We start from the raw sequence: 26,915 nt of genomic DNA on the forward strand, positions 1-26,915 counted from the left end.
CCAACCACCAACCTCAGGAGCACTGCCACCCCCCCCCCCCCAACCATCAGGGACACCAGTCCGCACTTCTCAGCCGAAGAAGCGTAAGTCATCTTTGGCTCCTCTCGCCAGGAATAGGTCCCTTGGGTCACTCCTTTCCCAGGTTTCTGCTAATGGGAAAGAAGATGCCCACCAGTGGCTGAAGTGCCCAAAAGCAGCTGATCGTAGGACTTCAAGATCATCCTCAGTCCTGGTGCAGTGAGAAAAGTCCGAAAAGAAGACCCCTAAGACCAAGGAAATTTCAGTGGCACCCACACCACCGCTACTTACAAGCTCTACGTCTGGGTATAAGGTGGAGAGTCTAGCATCCACTGAGGTCCTAGATCTTGCAATACCCTTAGACGCAATGGATATAGACTGCTCAGGCAATAAGTCGGTGGCACCAAATGACCCTGAGGCATAAACTGCTTGAATGTTCCATGCCTTCTCAGTCTCATGATGACGTCATCCTCCGGTGGAACTGTGGCGGTTTTCTCCACCGCCTGGCTGAGCTATGGCAACTATTAAGCTTTACACCTACTTTCTGCATTGGCCTCCAAGAAACCTGGTTCCCAGCAATGCTGACCCCTGCCCTCCATGGCTATAAGGGATATTACAGGAACCGTAGAGACTATAATCGAGTGTCAGGTGGAGTTTTATGTTTATGTCATAAACTCACTCTGTAGTGAAACTGTGCCCCTTCAAACCCCTCTTCAAGCCCATAACCCCTTGTGGGTTGACACCACGCTTACTAGCCGAGAAGTTGAAACTTTACAATTTCACTTCAACCTCTGCCTTTTAAATACTGGGCCCGCCACACATTTCAGTATGGCTTGTGGTTGTTACTTAGCCATTGATTTGTCCATTTGCAGCCCAGGACTTCTCCCATCTGTCCACTGGAGAACACTTGACAAACTATGTGGTAGTGACCATTTCCCCATCCTCCTGTCACTGCCCCGGGATGAGGCCCATGGACACCTGTCCAGATGGGCTTTAAACAAGGCAGACAGGGAAACTTTCACCTCTGCGGTCACTGTTGACTCTCCCCCACACGGTAACATCGATGTGGTGGTTGAGCAGGTGACTACAACAATCGTTACTGCGGCAGAAAATGCAATCCCTCGCTCTTTAGGGTGACCCCAGCGAAAAGCGGTCCCTTGGTGGTCGCCGGAAGTTGCTAAAGCAATTTAGGAGTGCTGGCAAGCTCTACAGTGGCATAAGTGGCACACTTCCCTGAAGCACCTCATAGCCTTTAAGAGTCTCCGTGCTCACATTCGCCAGCTTATCAGAAGATGGAGGCAGGAGTGTTGGGAGAGATATGTCTCCACCATTGGGTGCCATACGTCACCTTCTCAAGTCTGGACAAAGATCAGATGTCTTTTTGAGTAAGATCAGATGTCTTTTTGAGTACCAGACCCCAACAGTGTCCCTGGCATTAACATCATTGGCATGTTATCTACTGACACAAACGTGATTGCTGATCACTTTGCTGACCACTATGCTCAAGCCTCTGCATCGGAGAACTACCCTGTAGCCTTTTGCACCCTCAAACGGTGGATGGAAAGGAAAGTCCTCTCATTCACTACACGCCACAGTGAACCCTATAACGCCCTATTTACAGAGTGGGAGCTCCTCAGTGCCCTTGCGCATTGCCCCGACACAGCTACTGGGCCAGATAAGATCCACAGTCAGATGATTAAACATCTCTCGTCTGACTACAAGTAACATCTCCTCGTCATCTTCAATTGGATCTGGTGCAAAGGCATCTTTCCATCGCAGTAGCAGGAAAGCACCATCATTCTGCTGCTTAAACCCGGTAAAAACCCACTTGATGTGGATAGCTATTGGCCCATCAGCCTCACCAATGTTCTTTGTAAGCTGCTGGAACGTATGGTGTGACTGCGGTTGGGTCGGGTCCTGGAGCCATGTGGCCTGCTGTCTCCATGTCAGGGCAGCTTCTGCCATGGTCGCTTTACCACTGATAATCTCTTGTCCCTCAAGTCTGCTATCCAAACAGCCTTTTCCAGGCACCAACACCTGGTTGACATCTTTTTTGATTTATGAAAAGCGTATGACATCACCTGGCGACATCATATCCTTGCCACATTATACGAGTGGGCTCTCTGAGGCTTGCTCCCGATTTTTATCCAAAATTTCCTGTCGCTTCTTACTTTTCGTGTCCAGCTTGGTATCTCCCATAGTTCCCCCCATATCCAGGAGAATGGGGTCCCACAGGGCTCTGTATTGAGTGTATCTCTATTTTTAGTGGCCATTAACAGTCTAGCAGCAGCTGTAGGCCCGTCCGTCTCACCTTCTCTGTATGCAGACAACTTCTGCATTTCGAACTGCTCCACCAGTACTGGTGTTGCTGAGCAGCACCTACGGGGATTCGTCCACAAGGCAGTCCTGGGCTCTAGCCCATAGTTACCAGTTTTTGGCTGCAAAGTTGTGTGTTATGCACTTCTGTTGGCATCATACCATTCATCCGGAACCAGAACTTTACCTTAATGATGATCCACTCACCATAATGGAGACATATTGATTCTTAGGACTGGTTTTTGATGCCTGATTGACTTGGCTTCCCCATCTCCGACAGCTTAAGTGGAAGTGCTGGCAGCACCTCAATGCCCTCCTGCCTGAGCAACATGCAGATTGCTGTACGCTGCTGCAGCTCTACAGAGCCCTTGTTCAATCCCGCCTTGACTATGGGAGTGTGGTTTATGGTTCAGTGGCACCCTCAGCATTGGGTTTACTGAACCCAGTGCACCACTGTGGCGTTCACCTAGCGACAGGAGCTTTTAGGACTGAGTCCAGTGACCAGCATCCTGGTGGAGGCCAGTCCCTCCATTGCAGGTTAGGCATGCACAATTGCTCTCCAGTTACGTTGCACGCGTTCATCATTCTCCTGCACATCTGAATTACCGTCTCCTTCTCCCACCCACAGTGGTTCATCTCCCTCATTGGCGGCCCAGGTCAGGGCTTATAATTGCAGTTTGTGTGCGATCCCTTCTCTCCGAACTGGAGTCCTTGCCTTTACCACCTATACTCAAGGTTCATTCACAAACACCTCCATGGTGTGCACCTAGGCCACGGCTTCGCCTGGACCTTCCACATGGCCCTAAGGACTCAGTTAACCCTGCCACTCTCCACTGTCAAAAAAATGGCTCTGAGCACTATGGGACTTAACATCTGAGGTCATCAGTCCCCTAGAATTTAGAACTACTTAAACCTAACTAACCTAAGGACATCACACACATCCATGGCCAAGGCAGGATTCGAACCTGCGACTGCAGCGGTCGCGCGGTTCCAGACTGTAGCGCCTAGAACTGCTCGGCCACTCCAGCCAGCCTCTCCACTGTCACTTCCTTTCGATTCTCAACATTTACTGGGGCCATGAAGTGTTTTACACCGATGGCTCGATGGCTGATGGTCATATTGGCTTTGCCTATGTTCATGGAGGGCATAAAAGAACAGCACTCCTTGCCAGATAGCTGCAGTGTCTTCACTGCAGAGCTGGTGGCCATATCTTGGGCTCTTGAGCACATCCACTCATGCTGAGGCGAGTCATTTCTCCTGTGTACTGACTCCTTGAGCAGCCTATAAACTATCGACCAGTGCTACCCTTGTCATCCTTTGGTAGTGACCATCCAGGAGTCCATATATGCCCTGGAATGGTCCTGTCATTCAGTGGTGTTTATCTGGACCCCAGGTCACGTCGGAATCACAGGCAACAAACTTTCCGACAGGCTGGTCAAACAGGCCATGCAGAAACTGCTTATGGAGTCACTGAAACTGACCTGCGTTCAGTGTTATGCCGCAAGGTTTTGTGGCTTTGGGAGATGGAATGACATAACCTCAGTATGCACAACAAGCTGTGTGTCATTAAGAAAACTATGAATGTGTGGAAGACCTCTGTGTGCACCTCTCACAGGGACTCTGTGGTTCTCTGTCAGCTCCGCACAGGCCATATGTGGCTGACACATGGTTACCTCCTATGTTGCGAGGACCCACCTCGGTGTCGCTGTGGCTCACGAATGATTATCATCCATCTCTTGCTGGACTGCCCACTTTTAGCCGCTCTGCAGTGGACATTTAACTTTCCCAGCACCCTACCTTCGGTGTTGGGTGACAATGCCACAACAGCAGCTTTAGTTTTACATTTTATTTGTGAGGGTGAGTTTTATCACTTGCTCTAAGTTTTAGCACAGATCCTTTGTCCCTGTGTGTCCTCCACCCTAGTGCTTTCAGGGTGGAGGTTTTAATGTGTTGCAGAGTGGCTGGCTTTTCCTTTTTATCCTCATTGTCAGCCAGCCATGGTAACATGCTTTCTTGTTTTAACCTCTTCTACCTATTTCTTGCATCTTTGTGGTTTTCTTGTCTCCTTTTGTCCATTTAAGTGTTTGTTGCCCTTCAGTCAGTGTTTGGTTTTTCCTTTCATTCTGTTTTGTGTTGTAAGTCTCATTGTCTTATTCTCACCCTTGTGGCATTGTTTCCTTCTGAACAAGGGACCGATGACCTCGTAGTTTGGTCCCTTCCCCCCTCTTTTAACCCAACTGACCAACCAACCACAATGGTGGTGCCAAGAATGGTGCCAGACATTACAGTGCACCTGCCACCATGTGGAGCTTACAACAAACTGAAAGATGAGCTCATATCCCACTATACAAATTCCACCTATCTCAGTGTAAGGCAAGTACTACACCAGGAGAAACAGGGTGACAAGCCCCATCAGAGTTCTGGAGAGATCTTTGTAATTTAGTGATCAGCCCCACAGTGTCCAGTGATTTGTTACTACACAGTTGGCAGCAACAACTGCTAACACAAGTATGGATGGCATTGGTGGCATACACTGATAAGTCACATAAAAAATTACTGCAAGTTGCTGATAGGGTCTATGAAACACTTCAGGTGTCTGCAACAGTTGCCATAACATTGGTGGACCACTGCTGGCCAGGCTTAACTGAGACAATGACTCCAGATTCCGCAGCTATCACATAACAATACCTGTTGAGCATTTACAATGAAACCTGAAGCTTAAAAATCACAGTGGAAGCACTGGCAACGCTGATGTGCATGCAGCAGCAATGACATGGCTGTAGCAGTTGAACTCAGGACCATTGGAAGAGCTCCCATAGTGTTTGCTGTTGCAACAAGCATGTTGGCCAACACTCAAGAAAGTGTACTTCACCATGCAGTTACTCACATAACCAGTGCATCCACAGTAGCAGTATAGTGTCTACCCACTGTCAGCAGCAGCCACCTCGACATGCACATTCAACGACGTCAAGAAGATTGTAAGTGGCAGACAGGCATACAGGAACGATGTTCCTTGTAGACACTAGCTCTGATATCAACACACTGCCTGTCAGCAATGTGCCAGGCAACAAACCGGATATACAAATATGGTTGAAGGTAGTCAACAACTCTGCAAACAATACCTACAGATACAAATAGTTCACTTGTTTCTCTAGGCATTTGTACTTAGTGATATCTCTCAACCTATTTTCAGTACTGACTTCCTCACAAACTTTGTTCTAGCAGTTGACATGCAAGGTACATGACTACTGAGTTCAGTTGACAAGAGTGCAGTATCAGGGGCCAGAGGCCACCCTGTTTACAGTGTGTTAAAGAGAATCGACAAAGCATGCACCTCCAACAAACATAGTACAATTACAACATAGAAGCCTTCTGAGAACCACACAACTACAGCACCAAGAAAATGCAGGTATACATTCTCTGTAATGATATCAACACAACAGAACTACACTCGGACAACCCGTCTCACTATGTGCACACAGAATTGCACCTGAGTGCTTAACAGAGAGAAAGGCAATTTTTGAGGAAATGTTGCAGACTGAAATCATTTATTGGTCTGACAGCACTTACCTTTGTCCCTACACCTTTTCCACAAGAGAGGTAGCTCATGAGGTTTGGTGATTACCAGACCTTAAATGCAAGAATGATACCAGACCAGTATCTGGTCTCCAACGTAGGGGACTTCATATGCACACCTGCTGATGTAAAGGACTTTAGTGTCCTTGATTGTAAAGAAGCATAGAACAAGATACCAGTAGTGACTGGACTGTTTGACCATGGAAAAGTATTACATGAAAACAAATGCATTATTGGGATGACTCAAGTCACCTTCCTAGGCCGTACTGTTTCAGCTGACATCATTTGCCTGTTGGCAGAGAAGATTGAAGCACTACAGTCTCTGCCAAATCCAGCAGATTACCAGCAACTGGGATCATTCCTGGGTATGGAATATTGTTGCCGCCATCACCTCCCAGCAATGGCAGTTGTACAGACACTGCTCACAGATTCTCTCAAGGGTTGTGATGCCACTGTACATAGACCTGTTAAGTGGACACACAAAATGGACAAGGCATCCCATGACCTCCAGGTGAGCTTCAGTCAAGCAGTGTTACTCGCTCACCTGTTGTCTCATGCACATCTGGCTGTAGCCATCTAAGCAAGTCAGTCATAATCGGAGCAGCACTCCACCAACACGTAGACCAATGCTGGTAGCCACTAAAATTTTTCTCTAAAACGTTTTGGCAAGTTTAACAGAAGTGGGGTGCATGAAGTAGAGAGCTGTTAGTAATCTACAAGGCAGTCAGATACTTCAGTCCTCAAATAGAAGCTCGACCAGTGACTGTTTTTACAGATCATAAATCCGTTACTGTGGCATTCAAAAACTTCAGTGGCGAGTGCTCACTTAGTCAGTTTCAACATACTAAGCTTGTAAGCCAGTTTATTTCAGACATTCAACATATTAAAGGTGCTGAAAATTTAGTGACTGACTACTTTTCTCGTATTTATGGTGTGGTGGAGATTGTAGACTACTGTTACGGAGGAGGCACTTGTTACGACTTCTGCAATACTTCTTACAGCTTCCCTCCACTTGTTAGCAGCCGACACAGTGGCTGCACCAAAGACTGAGGTGGCATGTAGTTTTACAATTATTTATTGAACTTTCTTTACAATTTCTCCCTCGTCGTCACCGCCCAGCCCTGCGGATCCCTCCACCTGGCTGTTGCTCTGTAGATTCTCTGACAATGCGTGCAATGCGCGCCACTGATCGCACTCGGCAGCCTCAGGCCACCAGTGCTCCGCTGAAGCCAGGATGCCCTGTGGTTGAGATGAACTCGTCCACATGCTGTGGGGCCAGCTGCTGACGCCTCCTGCACCAGCGACTGGGAGGCTGTCAGTCGCGATGTCCGCAAGGTCCCGTCATGGACGGACCACGCGCCGTGGGGCCAGGTCGCCTTGAGGTCTGGGCATCAGTCCCCGGCGGCACCTGTGACCAAGACTGCGCTGCAGCTGGTCCTGCTAGAAGTTCTCGCTGTAGTTAGTCAGTCATGGTGCTGACTGAACTTGGGCCGACCCCCAGATCTGAAGTTGACATCTGGCGGTGAACGGATGACTCCTGCGAGCTGGAACAGACTTCCGAAATCGTCACCTACAAAGACTGAACATTCGGACATGGACCACATCCGTCCTCAGATCGAACTGCTTCCTAATGGCTTCTGTCTTTTGCTGCCTGCACTCCACTATTTATATCCGGCAGGAGGACGTTTTTTACTCTTTTGTTATTACTCCCGCAGTATACTGCAGCATAACTTAGCTTGCTGGTCACACTTCCCCTTACTCAGCACTCTCCAGGCTTCGCTCGGTCTGTGTGTGTCCTTGCATCAGCTTGTTGGTAGACTGCTACTGTCAGCAAGGCTATCTGTGCCGTGCTTACTTTGCAACGCCTCGGTCGCCGGCTGCCTCTGTTTTGCCATTCTCCACTGCGTGAAGCAACACTTACAACATGTGGCCACAACACTACAGAGGACTCACAGCACAGCAGGCCACAGATCCACAGTGACAATGGTTTTTGAGTTACTCATCTACAGAGCTACACCTCAACCAGATCACTATGCCCTACTCTATGTTGAAACTGTGATGTGACATATCCCAGAACAAGCCAAGCCCATATATTTCACAGAAGTGCCGCAAGACAGCCTTCGACCGCATCTGTGGCTCTCATCAGTGGACAATGCTATGGTCAGATTTTTTTATGGACCACTTTGTGTGGCCTTCCCTGAAGGAAGACGCATGCATGTGGGCACATTTCAGCATACTGTGCCAACAGAGCAAATTGTGTCACCACTTACATGCTGATGTTGGTAACTTCCAAGGTGCACCAGCTAGATTCACCCTTGTTCACAGCGATCTCATTCGCCCTCTTCCACCATTGGATGTATAACAGATACATGTTCATGGCCACAGATAGGTACACATGGTAGGGAGAGGCAGACCTGATTGCTGACATCTCAGCAGAAACTATGAAAAAAATATTTATGTGAACATGGATTGCACATTTTGGCTACCCTCTCCAAGTTACAACTGATCAAAGTTGCCAATCTGAACCCACTTGTTCCATGAAATAGCCAAAATCTGTAGCTTTTGCAGCACCATACAACTGGCTGTCACCCCACTAGTATGGTAGAATGGTGGCAAAGACCCTTGAAGGTATCGCTAATGTGTCACCAAGAAAAGTGGATGGAGGCACTTCATTTAGTCCTCTTAGGCCTCTGAATGGCATACAAACTTGATATTAATGGCCAAAATTGTTTATGGTTAGCCTCTACACAGTCCAGCAGACTGCTTATTGCCAGCACCGCTATCTGACATGGTGGAACTTCCACAGTTAGTGCAGCAGTTAAAACACCACTGCACCAATATCCATGGCCTGCTCCTTATCACCATGTGCACAAAGACTTACACAGCTGTTTGCATGTGGTGCTGTGTACAGATTCAAGTCAGATTGCCACTACAGCCACCATACACCAGCCCTTTCCCAGTGTTGAGTAGAGGGGATCACACCATGGATATCCTATACGATGGAACTCCTTTGAAAGTATCCATCAGACTTGTCAAACTGGCATGAATTTTGTGCTCAGTGGTCCTGGATACCCTATCAACACATCACAGTACAGCCACTGAATCATAACTCCCAGAAACCAACCAATCCTGCCTCACAACTTGTGGATATACCTGCGCTGCAACTGATAGTGTTGTCATCACCATGACATCTGACCCACACAGGAGCCTGTTGGTGAATAAGGTTTAGGTGCCAGAGCATCCTGGATGGTCCACGCTGTATGAGGGGCTGTGTGGCAGTGATGCATTTTTGTACTTTTACACCATGAGAATATCAAGATGTCCACGTGAAGTCTCTGATATTCTTAATTTAGTTGTCTTTCCTGCAATAATTTAAGTTCTGCGCATTTCATTTTAGTTTCTTTTATTGAATGTTTTTGTATGCATTTTCGGTATGTCTAAAGGTATGTGCAAATATTTATATGGACAAAATAAGAGGCCACATTATATTTATAGAACTGCAGTTGACATGTTCCAGCCAGTTCAAGATTTTCTTTTTGTTTGTGAAATGTGTTTGGTGTGGGGCACTGTATGACTAAATAAGAATTGTTGCAAGTCAACGTGGACCCCAACAATGCTGATAGAAATTTTATGATACTGAAGTGTGACAGGTGTGTGAATAGCACCTGAAATCGACAATGTAGCAGATCCCTCTGCCAGACTTTGCCCAACATTCCACATTACAGTCATATTTCCTGCATCTCCACACTGGAACTTAGTACTTAAGGTTGCTATCTAGAATGGTAGGTTACATCATTGATGTATAACATGTTTATGTTATTTATTTTAACCAAAGTATGTAATTACTGAATTCCATGATCTGCATGATTTTAAGTGGAGTATTATTTCTTCAAAAACACAATATCTGAGCTTACTATAATGTATTTTTTTTCACCTTTAAGGACAACAAGAAGGTCATGGTATGGGAAAGTAATGAAGAAATACGGAAACTGCTGCAACACAAATCACTGCCATCAGTGCGTCACTTACAGGTTGAGGTGCCAGGAGGATTCAAAGCTCAAGTTCAAATGTGGCTCCCACCTAACATGGATAGGAAGCAGAAATATCCATTGCTGATAAATGTGTAAGTACAGCCTTTGTGGCAGAACTCTATTGATGTTCTTTTGTTTTGGGGTCAAAATGTGACCCAGCTTTCATCACCTGTCACAACATCATACATTACTGATATTGATGTGATTATCACCATACACAGCATTCATTCTTCTGTGGATCTTGGTTGTAGGCACATTCTGTGCAGTTAGAAACTTGATTATAGCACATTGTTCCTCAGGCACCGACATAGTTACATTACACATCACCATGTTACACACAACAATTTGGAGCCCTCTAGTGGCAGAGGGTTACAACTTGTGTCAGCAAAGTGGATAAGTAGACAGAGTAATATGCATGACATGTAATACCTCACCCAATATTGAGAACAGAATAAAAAAATTCAGATGCATTACTTTTCAGCACACACTCATAGTATGCTTTTATGAGGTAGGACAAGTGGTTAGCTGTGGCTTTGATGAAGGAACCATTGCCTGAAATGGCTGAGAAAAACCTAAATCAGGTTGGCTGTACAGAATTGGAAAAGCAAAATGGCACGGTAAAAGCAAATATTCCCTAATAGCAAGTATTCCTTATCTGTGTTGTATTTGCCATAAAATTATCATGCAATCAAAGTTTCAGCTGTACCAATAGTCTTAGCACTAATAAAAAAATTCACTGTGGGCAACTTCACAATATGTATAATTCAACATTGCTATACACAAAACTTCTTGCTGTGAATGGCTCATCTAGCTTTATCACTAACTTAATGTTTACATGATTATTAGTCTCAAATGGATAATTTGGTAGAGAAAAGGTTACATTACAAGGAAACAGAATGGCTGGCCCATAACTGCCTTCAGGAGGCAAAATTCCTGATACAGTTAACTGAAACATTTAAAATAGAACACAGCAATCCTAGCTTTCGAAACTTAATATTGTTTCTTTGGGGAGGAAAGAGGAAATTACTGAGAAGTATTGGAAAGGTAGAGTAGGTCACTTAGAGGTTGACAACAAACCACCATTTGACAATAAACAATCAAAAAAAAAATGGTTCAAATGGCTCTGAGCACTATGGGACTTAACATCTGTGGTCATCAGTCCCCTAGAACTTAGAACTACTTAAACCTAACTAACCTAAGGACGTCACACATATCCATGCCCGAGGCAGGATTCGAACCTGCGACCGTAGCGGTCACGCGGTTCCAGACTGAAGCGCCTAGAACCGCACGGCCACACCAGCTGGCTAAACAATCCCAAATATGAAATTAATATTGAAGTCTCCAAAAATAATGAGTCTCAAGTTAAGACTCCATAATCTTATTAATAATCTCCCTACCTGTTTGCCTAAACTTAATATATGTCTTGTAATAGCTTGATCAGACAGTGAAATGCCCAGGATGAAACAACAGCAACAAAACAGGATAAATTGCTTCTCACCAAAGAGAGCAGTTGCTGACTGGCAGACAAGCACATTTAAAGTTCAGGGTGATTATGATTGAAGTTTCAGTTCCAAAAAGCTGTAGAAAATGAACCACTGCTCAGAATGATGTCAAATTTTAATGGAATATATTATAGAAGAAGGGCGAAATGATATGGAGAGAGAAATTAACAAAAATTCTACCACTAGATGGCAGTGTCAGTGGCAGAATATGCAAAATGTAAGATACGTGGTACACATCTGTTCCTCAGTTTTCATCGAAAATGCTCAGCATTACTGTCTCTATGCAAGATCACATGCTGCTGGCAAAGCTCGTTTGTACAAGACGGGTGACTATGCCAGTAGCTCTGCAGAAGTACCAGACACTCAAGCATGTGGAAAATGGTGTTTGTCCATTGTCTACCAAGGACCTGGAGAGATTAAATATGAAATTAAAAAAGACAGGTTTGTTTTAAGTGGAGTGTGGCAGAGGCAGGATCTGACATCAGTAGATGATGCAGGAGTAGTCAAGTGGTGGTATGCAAAGATGTAGTACACCAGGAATTGTTCAAACATTGGACATGACAGTGAGTATGGTGCATAAAATTTTAAGAAATGTCCTGCATTGCTGTCTATACAAAATTCAGAAGATGCTCCTGCTGACCTTCCAGTGAGACAAACGTTTTCTCTAGAATTTCTTGCTTGTGTGGAAGTGGATGGTGAATGGCCATGGAACATTCTATGGACAGACAAAGCCCATTTCCTTCTCCAAGGACCTGTCAATTACACAGAAGTTCAGAATATGGGCAATGGAAAATTGACTTGCACATCAACTGGTACTGCTTCATTCTCAAGGTAACTGTGTGCTGCAAGTTGAAAACATCGTTTATCTTAGGGCCATAATTTTTTTTTAATTTTTTTATTTTTAAAGCAGATATGTCATGCACATTGCACAGTATCACAGTCTGGTTGGTTTAATGTGTAACTCACACCATAGCCATCATACTGCACATCATCTGTCATTTGGAGCCAAACCCATTTGTGTTACAATACTTACAGCGCCATCTAGTGGGGAAAATTTTCGTTGAATTTTTTGTCGTTGAATGGCAGCCCATTCTTCCTTAAGAGCCAAAACCAGAGAAGGTAGTTATGTTGGATGCTGGGGTCTAGAACAAAGTTGACATTCTCACTCATGCCAAAGGTGTTCTATTGAGTTCAGGTCAGTCCACTTCAAGAATTGTACTGTTCACAAAAAATTGTCTCACAGAAGTTATATTATGACAAGGTGCATTGTCATACTAATACAGTGGTCATAATGCCCAAACTGTTCCTCTACTGCGTGAAGTAAATAATGTAAAATTTGTTGATATCATTCTTCATTTAGTGTTTTCCTATGCACAATAAGGAGCTCACACCCTAACCCCCAAATACACCCCATACCATATTACCAGTTCCTCCATACTTCTCTTTTGGCACTGCACATGATGGCAGGTAATGTTCTTGAGGGATTTGCCAAAGCCAAACCCTTCCAGGGGATAGCCACAGGCTATAGCATGATTCATCACTCCAAATCACTCGTTTCCAGTCATCCACTGTCCAATGGCACCACTCTTTACACCACCTCAAATGTCACTTAGAATTGACTACAGAAATGTGTGGCTTCTGAGGAGCTGCTCAACCATTTTATTCCATTCTTTTTTAACTCCCTATGCACAATCAAGATGCTTGATGGACTGCTGGTAGCACTTTCAAACTCACAAGTGATTCCTTTGCTGATTTCATACAATTTTTTTACAACCACCCTCTGCAGTGCTCAACAGTCCCTGTTCAACAGTACATGAGATCTCCCTAACCTTGCCTTAGCCATGACAGTTCCTTCCCTTGTCCACTTCACATCGCATCAACCACAGTCAACTTAGAGAGCTTTACAAGGGCTGAAGTGTTCCTGATAGATCTGATACTCAGGTGACATCCTATGACCAGCTCAGATTCAAAGCCCTGTCTAATCCAGCTACTGCTTCTCTTATGACAACCCAATACTCCCCACCTCAATTTATACTGGCAGGATTGCTTCTCATGTCATCTTGTGGTCAATTTCACATTATATAGTGGTGTCCAGATATTTCTGATTAGATTGTGTGTGCACATTTTTCTCTACCCAAAGAAGAATTTAACCCAATTGCTTTGCCTACTTTTAAATGTGCCTCTCTGTGACACAGTAACTCCCCTATGTGGTGAGTAGGCACCTGTCCTATTTCATTGCTGTTAGTAGTAATAGTTTGCACATTTCCAAATCTATTGTGGACCACACCAATGTTTTCTCCTACAGTGTTTCCACATATGTTCGACTGTCACTCGAATTTTCCAACATTCATAATATCCTGTATAATATTCCACAAAGCAAATAAATGAAGGGCACAAAATGCATAACTGACAAGAACCAAAAATTATTGTCACAATGTCTAAAAAAGTAAAAAAATTAAAACTTGCAGTAATGTAATATCTGATTTCAAACTAATATGAATTTTTAAATGTAATTGGGCTTGTATGAAGAATTCAACACTTGACATTATATCCATGAAGAGTCTTAAATCAGGAAATGTCTTTGATTTCAATGTTGTTGTTGTGGTCTTCAGTCCTCAGACTGGTTTGATGCAGCTCTCCATGCTACTCTATCCTGAGCAAGCTTCTTCATCTCCCAGTACTTACTGCAACCTACATCCTTCTGAATCTGCTTAGCGTATTCATCTCTTGGTCTCCCTCTACGATTTTTACCCTCCATGCTGCCCTCCAATGCAAAATTTAATATCCCCTGACGCCTCAGAACATGTCCTACCAACCAATCCCTTCTTCTAGTCAAGTTGTGCCACAAACTCCTCTTCTCCCCAATTCTATTCAATACCTCCTCATTAGTTATGATACCTACCCATCTAATCTTCGGCATTCTTCTGTAGCACCACATTTCAAAAGCTTCTATTCTCTTCTTGTCCAAACTATTTATTGTCCATGTTTCGCTTCCATACATGGCTACACTCCATACGAATACATTCAGAAATGACTTCCTGAAACTTAAATCTATACTCGATGTTAACAAATTTCTCTTCTTCAGAAACGCTTTCCTTGCCATTGCCAGTCTACATTTTACATCCTCTCTACTTTGATCATCATCAGTTACCGTATTTACTCGAATCTAAGCCGCACTCGAATCTAAGCCGCACCTGAAATATGAGACTCGAAATAAGGGAAAAAAAAAATTCCCAAATCTAAGCCGCACCTGAAATTTGAGACTCGAAATTCAAGGGGAGAGAAAAGTTTTAGGCCGCACCTCCAAATCGAAACAAAGTTGGTCCATTGTAATATGAGACACAATTTAGGTTGAATGAATGACGATACTGCTACAGTAGTTTGGTTCGAGTCGAAAGCTTAGCAGGTAAGCTTTACCAGGTAGCCATTGCTATGCGTCAGGCGCTCCGTCCGTATTTATACGGATACCCTTCCTTTTTCACATGCTTCGTCTGGTTTGAATCGATTGCTTATTTTGCTTTGATCTGATAAGTGCCGTTTTCAATGTTATAGGTGTTTACGTCAGTCACTCTAAGCTGAAAATGCATTACTATACTGTGTCATGCATTATTTGTCGCATTCTGATAGTGCGTGTTTACGGCCTGTCGCTGCTCGCGGCATGGCTTGCTTTTGTGCGCGCTACCGCCGCCTACAATTAAAAAAAGAGAGGAATCGTCACATTAGCGAAACAATGGCAAGAGACTGCTATTTGTTGTTACTTACACTGCTGCTTTCTTTGATAATGATCAACAAGAACCAAATAATAGACTGCATATGATATAACATGTTCTGAATGAGAGTTTGGCGAAATTTTTTCTCCGTTTGAAAATCTTTGCGGCCGCTTCTTTAGCACATCAAATTCTGCACAGAAATTAGTCATCTTAGATTTAAAAATCTAGTCAGTTGCCGTGCTTCATTTCTGACTGTATAACTATTAGGCATAAGAGTAATACGAATATAAACATGACACGATACGTATATTCTTCCGCGTTTGCTGTTGTCTCACTCTAGTTTCGTAGTTTATTTGGCAGACAGGATTTAAATGAGATAGAAGCAAACACGAAAGAATACATGGCAAAATGTTTATATTCGTATTATTCTTGTGGTGAAGAGAATACTGCATGTGATTCACATTTCATCAGGTTCCTATTAGCAACCATCTCTTCTCACAGGTAGGAAAAAATTCAGAACGTAGAGTTGGCCATATTGACAAAAATCCCAGCATTACCAGTCGGATTTTCATAGTACATTGAAATTCAAAGATGAACAATACGGAATTTGTATTTACTTCATTGGATAATGTATGAAAATGCAGTGGTTGAAACTCGGGCGGAGAAAAATGCTCGTCTTCCAATTTTTTTTTTTTAAATTTTATTTACTGACGCAGAGGTTTTGGCGCCGATTCTAAGCCGCAGGCGGTTTTTTGGATTACAAAAACCGGAAAAAAAGTGCGGCTTAGATTCGAGTAAATACGGTATGTTGCTCCCTAAGTAGCAAAACTCCTTTACTACTTTAAGTGTCTCATTTCCTAATCTAATTCCCTCAGCATCACCCGAATTAATTCAACTACATTCCATTATCCTCGTTTTGCTTTTGTTGATGTTCATCTTATATCCTCCTTTCAAGACACTGTCCATTCCATTCAACTGCTCTTCCAAGTCCTTTGCTGTCTCTGACAGTGCTCTATCACACTCTTCACGCAGTATCATATCTCCCATTTCATCTTCACCTACATCCTCTTCCACTTCCATAATATTGTCCTCAAGTACATCACCCTTGTATAGACCCTCTATATGCTCCCTGCACCTTTCTGTTTTCCCTTCTTTGCTTAGAACTGGGTTTCCATCTGAGCTCTTGATAGTCATACAAGTGGTTCTCTTTTCTCCAAAGGTCTCTTTAATTTTCCTGTAGGCTGTATCTATCTTACCCCTAGCGAGAGAAGCCTCTACATCCTTACATTTGCCCTCTAGCCATGCCTCCTTAGCCATTTTGCACTTCCTGTCGATCTCATTTTTTGAGACGTTTGTATTCCTTTTTGCCTGCTTCATTTACTGCATTTTTATATATATTTATATATGTCAATATGAAATATTTATTTAATGGGAAATATTGTGTACTATATCCATGTATGTACCTTGTTTTGGAGTATCAGAGCAAATAAATTCATTCCCAAAGAGAAAAGAAAAAGATATGGATTATCAATGTGCATGTAAGTTTAAATAAGTAATGTTACTGTATTGTTTTCCATTTCAGCTATGGGGGTCCAGATTCATTTCAAGTCACAAAGCGATTCAGTATTGACTGGAGTACATATCTGACAGTGAACAGAAGTATTATTTATGCTGCGATTGATGGTCGTGGTTCTGGATTGAAAGGGAATAAAATGTTGTTTGCTGGCTATCGTCGACTAGGAACGGTTGAAATTGAAGACCAATTAAGTGTAACAAAGTAAGTGCAGGTATTAATAATAAGGCTATAGTTACTCAAACTTCTTTTGAAACTGAGTGTGAAATTGTTCCTGCAAAAGTAAACTTAAATATTTTCCTTTCCTTGTCCTGCAGATACATACAGGACAACTTCGATTTTGTTGATAAAAATCGAACAGGTATTTGGGGCTGGAGCTATGGAGGCTATAGCACTGGTATGGCATTAGCAACAGACCGAGAGAGTGTGTTCAAATGTGGAATTGCTGTGGCACCTGTAACAGACTGGGCATATTATGGTAAGAAAATCAGGATTACTCTATCAAAACACTTACATTTAGTATAGTGAATGGTGACTTAGAAGTAACAAAATGCCATGGAGAACCATGGGAACATCAAATTATAATAAAAGGATTATGTTTACAGTTTTTCTCAAGCTGCAAGAATAAAGTAAGTTACGAGGTGTGTTTTTTAAGTAAGTACCGTTTTGAAATTAAAAAAATATGTGCTAAGATATCTCAGTAATTTTATTTTTACATGAAAGCCTGTTCCTTAATCTACTTTTCTACACAATTTCCGTCAATATTGAGGCACTTGTCATAATGTCGTACCAGTTTTTGAATACCCTCCTCATAGAAGTCTGCCACCTGACTTGTTAATCACTGCATCACCACTGTTTTGACTTCGTCATCGTCTTGAAGACGCTGACCGTCCAGGTGTTTCTTCAAGTGCAGAAACGGATGGTAGTCACCGGGCACAAGATTGGGCTGTATGGAGGATGATCTAGAGTTTCCCATCGAAAAGATGTGAAGAGATCTTTGGTCTGATTCACCACATGTGGTCGGGCATTGTCTTGCAGCAAAACGATGCCCTTGCTCAACTTCCATGGACTGTTGCTTTGATTCTGGTGTGATGTAGGCCACCTATGTTTCATCGCTCATAACAATTTGGCTTAAGAAATCATCACCATTGTTGTGGTACCGCTCAAGGAAAGTCAATGCACTGTCTAAACATTTGGTTTTCTGCACATCCATCAACATTTTTGGTACCCAACATGCGCACAGTTTTTGGTAATTCAACTGCTTGGTCACAATGCCATAGAAAACACTACAAGAAACATTAGGAAAGTCATCCCGCAAGGAGGAAATCATAAAGCGTCTGTTTTCTCTCACATTATTATCCACTTCCTGCACCAAACTTTCATTAACAACCAAAGGACGCCCACTCCGTTGTTCATCATGCACATTTGTGCGGCCATATTTAAATGCTCTCACCCACTTTCTTACCATTCCACCACTCAATGTTTTCTCCATAAACTGCACAGATCTCCCATGAATATCGATCACTTTTAGGCCTTTAGCACTAAGAAATCTTATGACAGCCCGTACTTCACAGTCGGTGGGACTCACGATTATCGGAGGCATCTTAAACACTCAGTACACAACGTAAATAAGGAAGAATCAGACTGTAATGGCGTCAGTGCATAGATTAAGGTACAGGCTTTCATGTACAAATAAAATTATTGAGATATCTTAACATGTCTTTTTTTAATTTCAAAATGGTACTTACTTAAAAAAAAACACGCCTCCTATTTAATGTTATTGTGCTATAAGCTTCTGTTGAGTTTAAGAGCTGGTGCTGAGGACATTAATTCACTTGATTACTACTCACATCTTCTTGGAGCTGTTTTATTGGTGTACTGTGGACCTGAGAAAGCATTACCCACATTTCAATTAATGGCCAGTTAAGAGTATGGTCATACCATGGATGGCAAAAAGGAACAAAAGGGTTTAATGTTCTTTTGAAGAGAAAGTTTTCAGAGATAGAGCAGAAGATAAGATTGGAAAAGGATAAGGGAGAAAACCAGCCGAGTCATTTCTACTAAAATCATCCCAGCATTCACTTCAAGTCATTTAGGTAAAGAGAATGGTCAGATACAGGGAAATGAACCACACTCCTCCACTCAAATTTGCCACCTTGCTTGGTCAGTTGATGGCACTGATCCTCCCTTCCTGCTGATTTATTAGCACATAACAGGTGATGTTTGTTTGAAATAAGGGGATAACCACAGACTACTCCCAGAAATAAGTTATTTTTGTTCTGATGTAGCTCAATAAAACATCATTTAGTCATGCTCTTCCTTTTAGACTCTTGCTCGCGTATGTGAAATATGAAAGCTTTAGTTTTTACTGGATTTGGCTTGAGAAAATCCAGACTGTAGTGCTGAGTGAGGTTTATAAGTGGTTCAGTCAAACCAGTGTCATCTCACACAACCAGAGATTGAGGGTTGAGCATCTATGATAAGTAGTTCATTAGTTAATCTTATATGAAGATGTTAAACTGAGTGGGCACATAATTTTTTAGGATGTGATCATCTTTTTTTATTAAGTCTCAATTTTGTGATCTGACACTTACATGTAATATAATTTCTCTTTTAATTTGGTTGTTGTTGTTGTTGTTGTTATAATTTAAAAATTCATTTTCTTCTTTCTCATTCTTCTAGATACAATTTATACAGAACGGTACATGGGGTTACCAACTGTAGATGACAATCTAGAAGGATATGTAGCTTCACAACTGATAAACAAAGTTGACAATTTTAGGAATAAAATGTTTTTCTTAGTTCATGGCACATTGGATGATAATGTACACTACCAACAGTCAATGATGCTATCCAAGGCACTGGAACACAAGGATATTCTTTTCAGGCAACAGGTAAAAGTCATTGCATAAAGTATGGATTTTTTTCATATATTGCTTTGTTTATTACTGAAAATAATTTAGGGACAAGAAACCATCTGTAGTGCAAACAAACCATCATACAGTGTGAACTACACTGAATAATTTGTGGAGAAGTATACATTTTGCCCTCTGTATTTGAACATGAAAGAAAGGACAGATATTAATATGGTTGCTGAAGGGCTTAAAAATACAGAAAAAAAGATGAGACTGCTCTCATTGCTATGGAACTATCTGTTGTGCAGCATATTAGGGCACAGCTGTTTTTTGACCTTGGTTGGTTGGTTGGTTAGTGGGATTAAAGGGACCAGACTGCTACAGTCATCAGTCCCTATTTGACCTTGAACTGTATTCTTACACTGTGATAAGCTTCATAAATTATGATTGTTTCAGACATTGCCACTGGTTTATTACAGATGTGTTTTGTGGAAAATGTAAACTATGAAGTGTTAAAAAAAGAACATAGCCTTATGCTCCAAATTAGTGTACTTATCAAATGTATTCAATGAGTGGTGGTTACCTGTAAAAGGGACCGATGATCTCAGAAGTTTGGTCCCATAGGAACTTACCACAAATTTCCAAATTTACCTGTAAAGTGAGACTAATTTGAGCTCAACTATGTCTCCATCTGCTCTTCTCACAATTCAAAACATTTAGACAAGGCATCTAATTTTTGGTGAGCCTGCACAGGAGCTCTGCAGTTTTTGCCTTGTGATGGAGTACAAGAATATGTCTGTAATAAACTCCTCATCTACTGTCACTGAGCTGATCAGTTTGTTTGAAATTTATCACAGGAAACAGTGCAAGATCAAAAAATAATCAACAGTGATCTGCCACAGCAAATAGTTTCTTAATAATTTGGGTAGTCTTGTTTTATTTCTGTTTATGTAGTACACTACTTACAGGCCATCAGCCTTAGTACTTATCTTTGAGTCCACTAATTAATGATTCCCCATTATATTTCAAGTAGTTTTTATTTACAGAAGCTGTACATGTATACTGAACACACATGAAATTTAGGCGATGTACTTCACGCAGAACTCTTCCTCTTTGCAAAGAATCTTCCACAATGCATGATGTGGTAAAAGGAGAATTCATTATTTTTTTTTTTTCATTTTTGACAGAGTTATCCAGATGAAGAACATGGACTGTCTGGTGTGAGGCCTCATCTGTACCACACACTTGAAGACTTTCTGGAGGAGTGTTTCAATTTAAAGTGAGGCAGCATGTTTGACCTTAGTTGCTCAACCTGAACTGAATAAACCCCATAGGAAAGCCTAAATTTATCAGACACTCTGAGCAGTCATGAGATGTTTTTGGGGCTATTTCAGTATACTGGTTAATGGCTTGGAGGAAAAGGTGCATGTTGTGTTTACTAATTACTTGAATGTTGTGAGAACTAGTCAGAAACTTCTGTACGTGTTTTGGGACAGATCTCATAATCAGTACAAGTTTGAAACTGATGTAAGTTACTTTATTTTCATAACACCAAATTTGTTGTATTGAAGCAGAATGTGTGGACTCAATCAATATACTTTGTATCCTTGCAAATTAAGGTGGTGTACAGTGTGTGGCTTCATCTGTGTCAAGAACTTGATTATTTTGTTTTGTGGACATGTTAATATTATTTGGATCACAAGAGCAGCTCACATGAATTTCATTTACTCATTTATATTGTACAGTAAAGAATGGCAGCTGGTTTTTGTCATATATCAACATGACATCACATAAACATAATCATCATCATCATCACAAGTACACAGCACTTGTGAACTATTTATATGAACAAATGTTGTAAAATTAAATGTACATAATAATTTTTATGTTGTGTGTATATGTTTATGAAATATATGATAATCTTTATTACAGAAATTTATTTTTGTTACTAATATATAAATGAAAAACTTGATGAATAAACTGACTGAATCAAATCTAAGTATTGTAGTAGTTCACAAAATTTTGTTAACAGCATTTACATTAGGTATTGTTGTTCATCCAGTCCTTTTTTCACAGAATGAAGTTTATACTGCACCAAAGGTACATTAATCAAAAAAGTAGTTTGGTTAGAGGACCTCTAATACCTATATCTGATGACTGCTGCTCTTCACTGTGTTGTATCGAAAAGAGAACAGCACCCATAGAATGAAAGGCAAGAACAGACAATGTGAAAATAAAATATGTAACCACTAATGAGAAAGAAGTGCTGTTGTTTAATGCAGCTCTGAACACGAAAATGTTCATGCACACTCATCTGTGTTCATGCCACAAAACTGAGCTAGCAGATCTCTCTACACTGGTGATGCTGCAGATAGGTGCAGCTGAAACAAAGTAAGCTGTATAAACTACAGACAGTTTATGGGTCACTGTTAACATGTTGCAGACAGGTGTTTCGTGTGACGAATGACTAAATAAAAATATTCATGTCATATTTATTTTATTTCTGTAAGTTATCATACCAATGAGAATTAGCAGCAAAATATAGTGTCTAGACACAGTCTCCTTGGTAACAATATTTTAAAAACAACCAACTTTAAAAAACTCTACGCAAAAGGAAACCAACAGATCTATGGTTTAAGGCTGCCAGAACATGAATGAATTGATCACAAACAAATCATTGATCACCCTTTTAAAAGACTTGGCAAAACATAACATAGTCTCACACTTCTTAGAATTAAGCTTGTTAATATATCACTTTCACAAGCATAAACAGACATCTGAAAGACTTTCAGAAATATTGTACAAAAAAGTAAACTTTGAAAAAGACATTTGACTAATGCCACCCACTAAAACATTGCCAAAATTTACGTATTTCTGATCACTTGAAGACTAACAAATAATTAATTGAATAAGTTTAGGTACTTTTTAATAAAAAACAAAAAGAAATTAAATGTAACTTATAAGTCATTTCTAATATTGTGGCAGCACCCAATAGTCAATTGTGTGCTTCTCCAACCCAAGTGCTGCTCCCAAATGTCTGGTGCTGAAATCAAGGCGGTTCCTAAAATATGGATTGACAGGCTTAATCATGCAAAAGCCTCATTTATACAACACCAGCACAAATGAACATTAATACAAGCAAGCAAACAAACATTCATAGAGCCATTTGGTTGTACCTATGAACAAGTATTTACACTGGAGGGTAAACTAGTGAATATGAGAGAATTAACATGTAGGTATGTTAACCCCATGGAAGGTGAGTTGTTGTTACCTTGGCCCAAAATTATTCCACGGTTTAGTAACAAAATTTGGAAAATGTTGAGGAAGCAGAGATTGTTGCATTCGTGTTTCATATCAGAATGTGGAAATGTCAACACACAGAAGTTAGTAAAAATTTGTTCATCTACAAAAAATCGATGCACAAGCATACAATGGTTTGCACCATCATATCTTAGATCTCCATGCAGGGACTATGCAAGCGGAAGTCATTATCAGGAGAAAGAAAACTGGCAATCTACGGATCGAAGCATAGAATGTCAGATCCCTTAATCGGGCACGTAGGACAGAAAGTTTAAAAAGGAAAATGGATGGGTTAAAGTTAGATATAGTGGGAATTAGCAAAGTTCAGTGGCAGGAGGAACAAGACTTTTGGTCAGGTGAATACAGGGTTGTAAATACAAAATCGAATAGGGGTAATGCAGGAGTAGGTTTAATAATGAATAAAAAAATAGGAGTGCGTGTAAGCTATTACAAACAGCATAGTGAACGCCTTATTGTGGCCAAGATAGACACGAAGCCCACACCTACTACAGTAGTACAAGTTTATATGCCAACTACCTCTGCAGATGACAAAGAAATGTATGATGAGATAAAAGAAATTATTCAGATAGTGAAGGGAGACGAAAATTTAATAGTCATGAGTGACTGTAAGTCGATAGTAGGAACAGGAAGAGAAGGAAACATAGTAGGTGAATATAGACTGGGGGTAAGAAATGAAAGAGGAAGCTGCCTGGTAGAATTTTGCACAGAGCATAACTTAATCATAGCTAACACTTGGTTCAAGAATCATGAAACAAGTTTGTATACATGGCAGAAGCCTGGAGATACTAGAAGGTATCAGAGATACTAGAAGGTAAGACAGAGATTTAGGAACCAGGTTTTAAATTGTAAGACATTTCCAGGGGCAGATGTGGACTCTGACCACAATCTTCTGGTTATGAACTGTAGATTAAAACTGAAGAAACTGCAAAAAGGTTGGAATTTAAGGAGATGGGACCTGGACAAACTGACTAAACAAGAGGTTGTACAGATTTTCAGGGAGGGCATAAGGGAACAATTGACAAGAATGGGGGAAAGAAATACAGTAGAAGCAAAATGGGTAGCTTTGAGGGATGAAGTAGTGAAGGCAGCAGAGGATCAAGTAGGTAAAAAGATGAGGGCTAGTAGAAATCCTTGGGTAACAGAAGAAATATTGAATTTAATTGATGAAAGGAGAAAATATAAAAATGCAGTAAATGAAGCAGGCAAAATGGAATACAAACATCTCAAAAATCATATTGAAAGGAAGTGCAAAATGGCTAAGCAGGGATGGTTAGAGGACAAATGTAAGGACATAGAGTCTTATCTCACTAGGGGTAAGATAGTTACTGCCTACAGCAAAATTAGAGAGACCTTTGAAGAAAAGAGAACCACTTGTATGAATATCAAGAGCTCAGATGGAAACCCAGTTCTAAGCAAAGAAGTGAAAGCAGAAAGTTGGAAGGAGTGTATAGAGGATCTGTATTAGGGTGACATACTTGAGGACAATATTATGGAAGTGGATGTAGATGAAGATGAAATGGGAGATATGATACTGCATGAAGAATTTGACAGACCACTGAAAGACCTAAGTCGAAACAAGGCCCCGGGAGTAGACAACATTCCATTAGAACTGCTGACAGCCTTGGGAGAGCCAGTCCTGACAAAACTCTACCATCTGGTGAGCAAAATGTATGAGACAGGCAAAATACCCTCAGACTTCAAGAACAATATAATAATTCCAATCCCAAAGAAAGCAGGTGTTGACAGATGTGAAAATTACCGAACTATCAGTTTAATAAGTCACGGCTGCAAAATACTAATGCGAATTCTTTACAGACGAATGGAAATCTGGTACAAGCCGACCTCAGGGAAGATCAGTTATGATTCCGTAGAAATATTGGAACACGTGAGGCAACACTGACCCTACAACTTATCTTAGAAGCTAGATTAAGAAAAGGTAAACCTACATTTCTAGCATTTGTAGATTTAGAGAAAGCTTTTGACAATGTTGACTGGAATACTCTCTTTCAAATTCTGAAGGTGGCAGGGGTAAAATACAGGGAGCAAAATGCTATTTACAATTTGTACAGAAACCAGTAGGCAGTTATAAGAGATGAGGGACATGAAAGGGAAGTAGTGGTTGGGAAGGGAGTGAGACAGGGTTGTAGCCTCTCCCTGATGATATTCAATCTGTATATTGAGCAAGCAGTAAAGGAAACAAAAGAAAAATTCGGAGTAGGTATTAAAATCCATGGAGAAGAAATAAAAACTTTAAGGTTCAACGATGACATTGTAATTCTGTCAGAGACAGCAAAGGACTTGGAAGAGCAGTTGAACGGAATGAACAGTGTCTTGAGAGGAGGATATAAGACGAACATCAACAAAAGCAAAACAAGGATAATGGAATGTGGTCAAATTAAGTCAGGTGATGCTGAGGGAATTAGATTAGGAAATGAGACACTTAAAGTAGTAAAGGAGTTTTGCTATTTGGGGAGCAAAATAATTGATGATGGTCGAAGTAGAGAGGATATAAAATGTAGACTGGCAATGGCAAGGAAAGCATTTCTGCAGAAGAGAAATTTGATAGCATCGAGTATAGATTTAAGTGTCAGGAAGTCGTCTCTAAAAGTATTTGTATGGATTGTAGCCATGTATGGAAGTGAAAAATGGATGATAAATAGTTTGGACAAGAAGAGAATAGAAGCTTTTGAAATGTGGTGCTACAGGAGAATGCTGAAGATTAGATGGGTAGATCACATCACTAATGAGGAGGTATTGAATAGAATTGGAGAGAAGAGGAGTTTGTGGCACAACTTGACTAGAAGAAGGGATTGGTTGGTAGGACATGTTCTGAGGCATCAAGGGATCACCAATTTAGTATTGGAGGGCAGTGTGGAGGGTAAAAATTGTAGAGGGAGACCAAAAGATGAATACACTAAGCAGATTCAGAAGGTTGTAGGCTGCAGTACGTACTGGGAGATGAAGCAGCTTGCACAGGATAGAGTAGCATGGAGAGCTGCATCAAAACAGTCTCAGGACTGAACACCACAACAAAAACAACAACAACATCTGGGCAATAAACCTTAGTTGGGGACCTGAGAAAATTCTGGTCCTACATAAAATCACTAAGCAGGTCAAAGGTCTGGTGTGGCAATAGAAAACAGCTGAAGGAAAACTGAAGTAAGTTTCATGTTTAAGAAATTATTCATGCATTAGGGTCATATAGACATATCATTATTTGATTGCTATACACACTCCCATACAGAAGACATAGTAATAGACATCCGTGGCATAGATAAGCAAGTGAAAGCACTGAAAACAAACAAGTTTCAAGGTACCAGTGGAATCACAATTTAGTTTTACAGAGAGTATTCTACAACACAGGTCCCTTACTTGGCTTGCATTTATAGTGAATATCTTACCCAGCACAAAGTCCCAAGTGACTGGAAAAGTGCAGGTGACTCCTGAATATAAGAGGGGAGAAAGATTGGACCCATGAAATTGCAGACCAATATCCTTAACCTTGATTGCTGCAGAAATCTTGAACATATTCCATGTTTGAATACAATAAATCTCCTTGCAACAGGAAAGCTCTTATCCACAAACCAGTATAGATTTAGAAAGCATCACTCATGCAAAAAGCAACTTTCCCTTTTCTCACATGATATCCTGCAAACTACGGATGGAGGGCAACAGGCACATTGCCCATTCCTAAATTTCCACAAAGCATTTGACACAACACCCAACTACAGACTGTTACTGAAGGCCTGAGCATATGGAACACTTTTCCCAGATAGATCAATGGCTCAAAGACTTCTTAAGTAGTAGTCCTTGACGGCAAGTATTCATCAAAGAAAAGGGGGATTGCTCCAGGGACATATGGTATGATTACTAATTCTCTGTGTACGTAAATGCTCTGATGTCAAGGGTGACCAGCAATCTGTCACTGTTTGCTGATGACCCTGTAGTGCACAGGAAATTATTGTCATTGAATTACAGTAGGAGGATATAGGAAGACTTAGACTGAGTTTCTA

General features: G+C 41.3%; 1 protein-coding gene across 5 annotated transcripts in view; it reads left to right on the forward strand.

Moving 5' to 3' along the window:
- LOC126190922 (venom dipeptidyl peptidase 4-like) overlaps nt 1–21,567 on the forward strand; it is a 605,109-nt gene extending 583,542 nt beyond the window's left edge. For 3 of the 5 annotated variants that reach the window (XM_049931559.1, XM_049931558.1, XM_049931560.1), the window contains exons 12-16: nt 9,852–10,033; nt 16,736–16,930; nt 17,044–17,204; nt 19,409–19,620; nt 20,769–21,566. In XM_049931559.1, the coding sequence (XP_049787516.1) occupies nt 9,852–10,033; nt 16,736–16,930; nt 17,044–17,204; nt 19,409–19,620; nt 20,769–20,864 (846 nt within the window). In that variant the 3' untranslated portion in view covers nt 20,865–21,566. Of the gene's footprint in view, nt 1–9,851; nt 10,034–16,735; nt 16,931–17,043; nt 17,205–19,408; nt 19,621–20,768 lie in introns of all 5 variants that reach the window. The other 2 variants (XM_049931557.1, XM_049931556.1) reach the window with 1 other exon arrangement.
- Nucleotides 21,568–26,915: the final 5,348 nt, after the last annotated feature.

This window comes from Schistocerca cancellata, chromosome 6 (genome assembly GCF_023864275.1).
Source record: "Schistocerca cancellata isolate TAMUIC-IGC-003103 chromosome 6, iqSchCanc2.1, whole genome shotgun sequence".
Taxonomy (NCBI): Eukaryota; Metazoa; Arthropoda; class Insecta; order Orthoptera; family Acrididae; genus Schistocerca; species Schistocerca cancellata.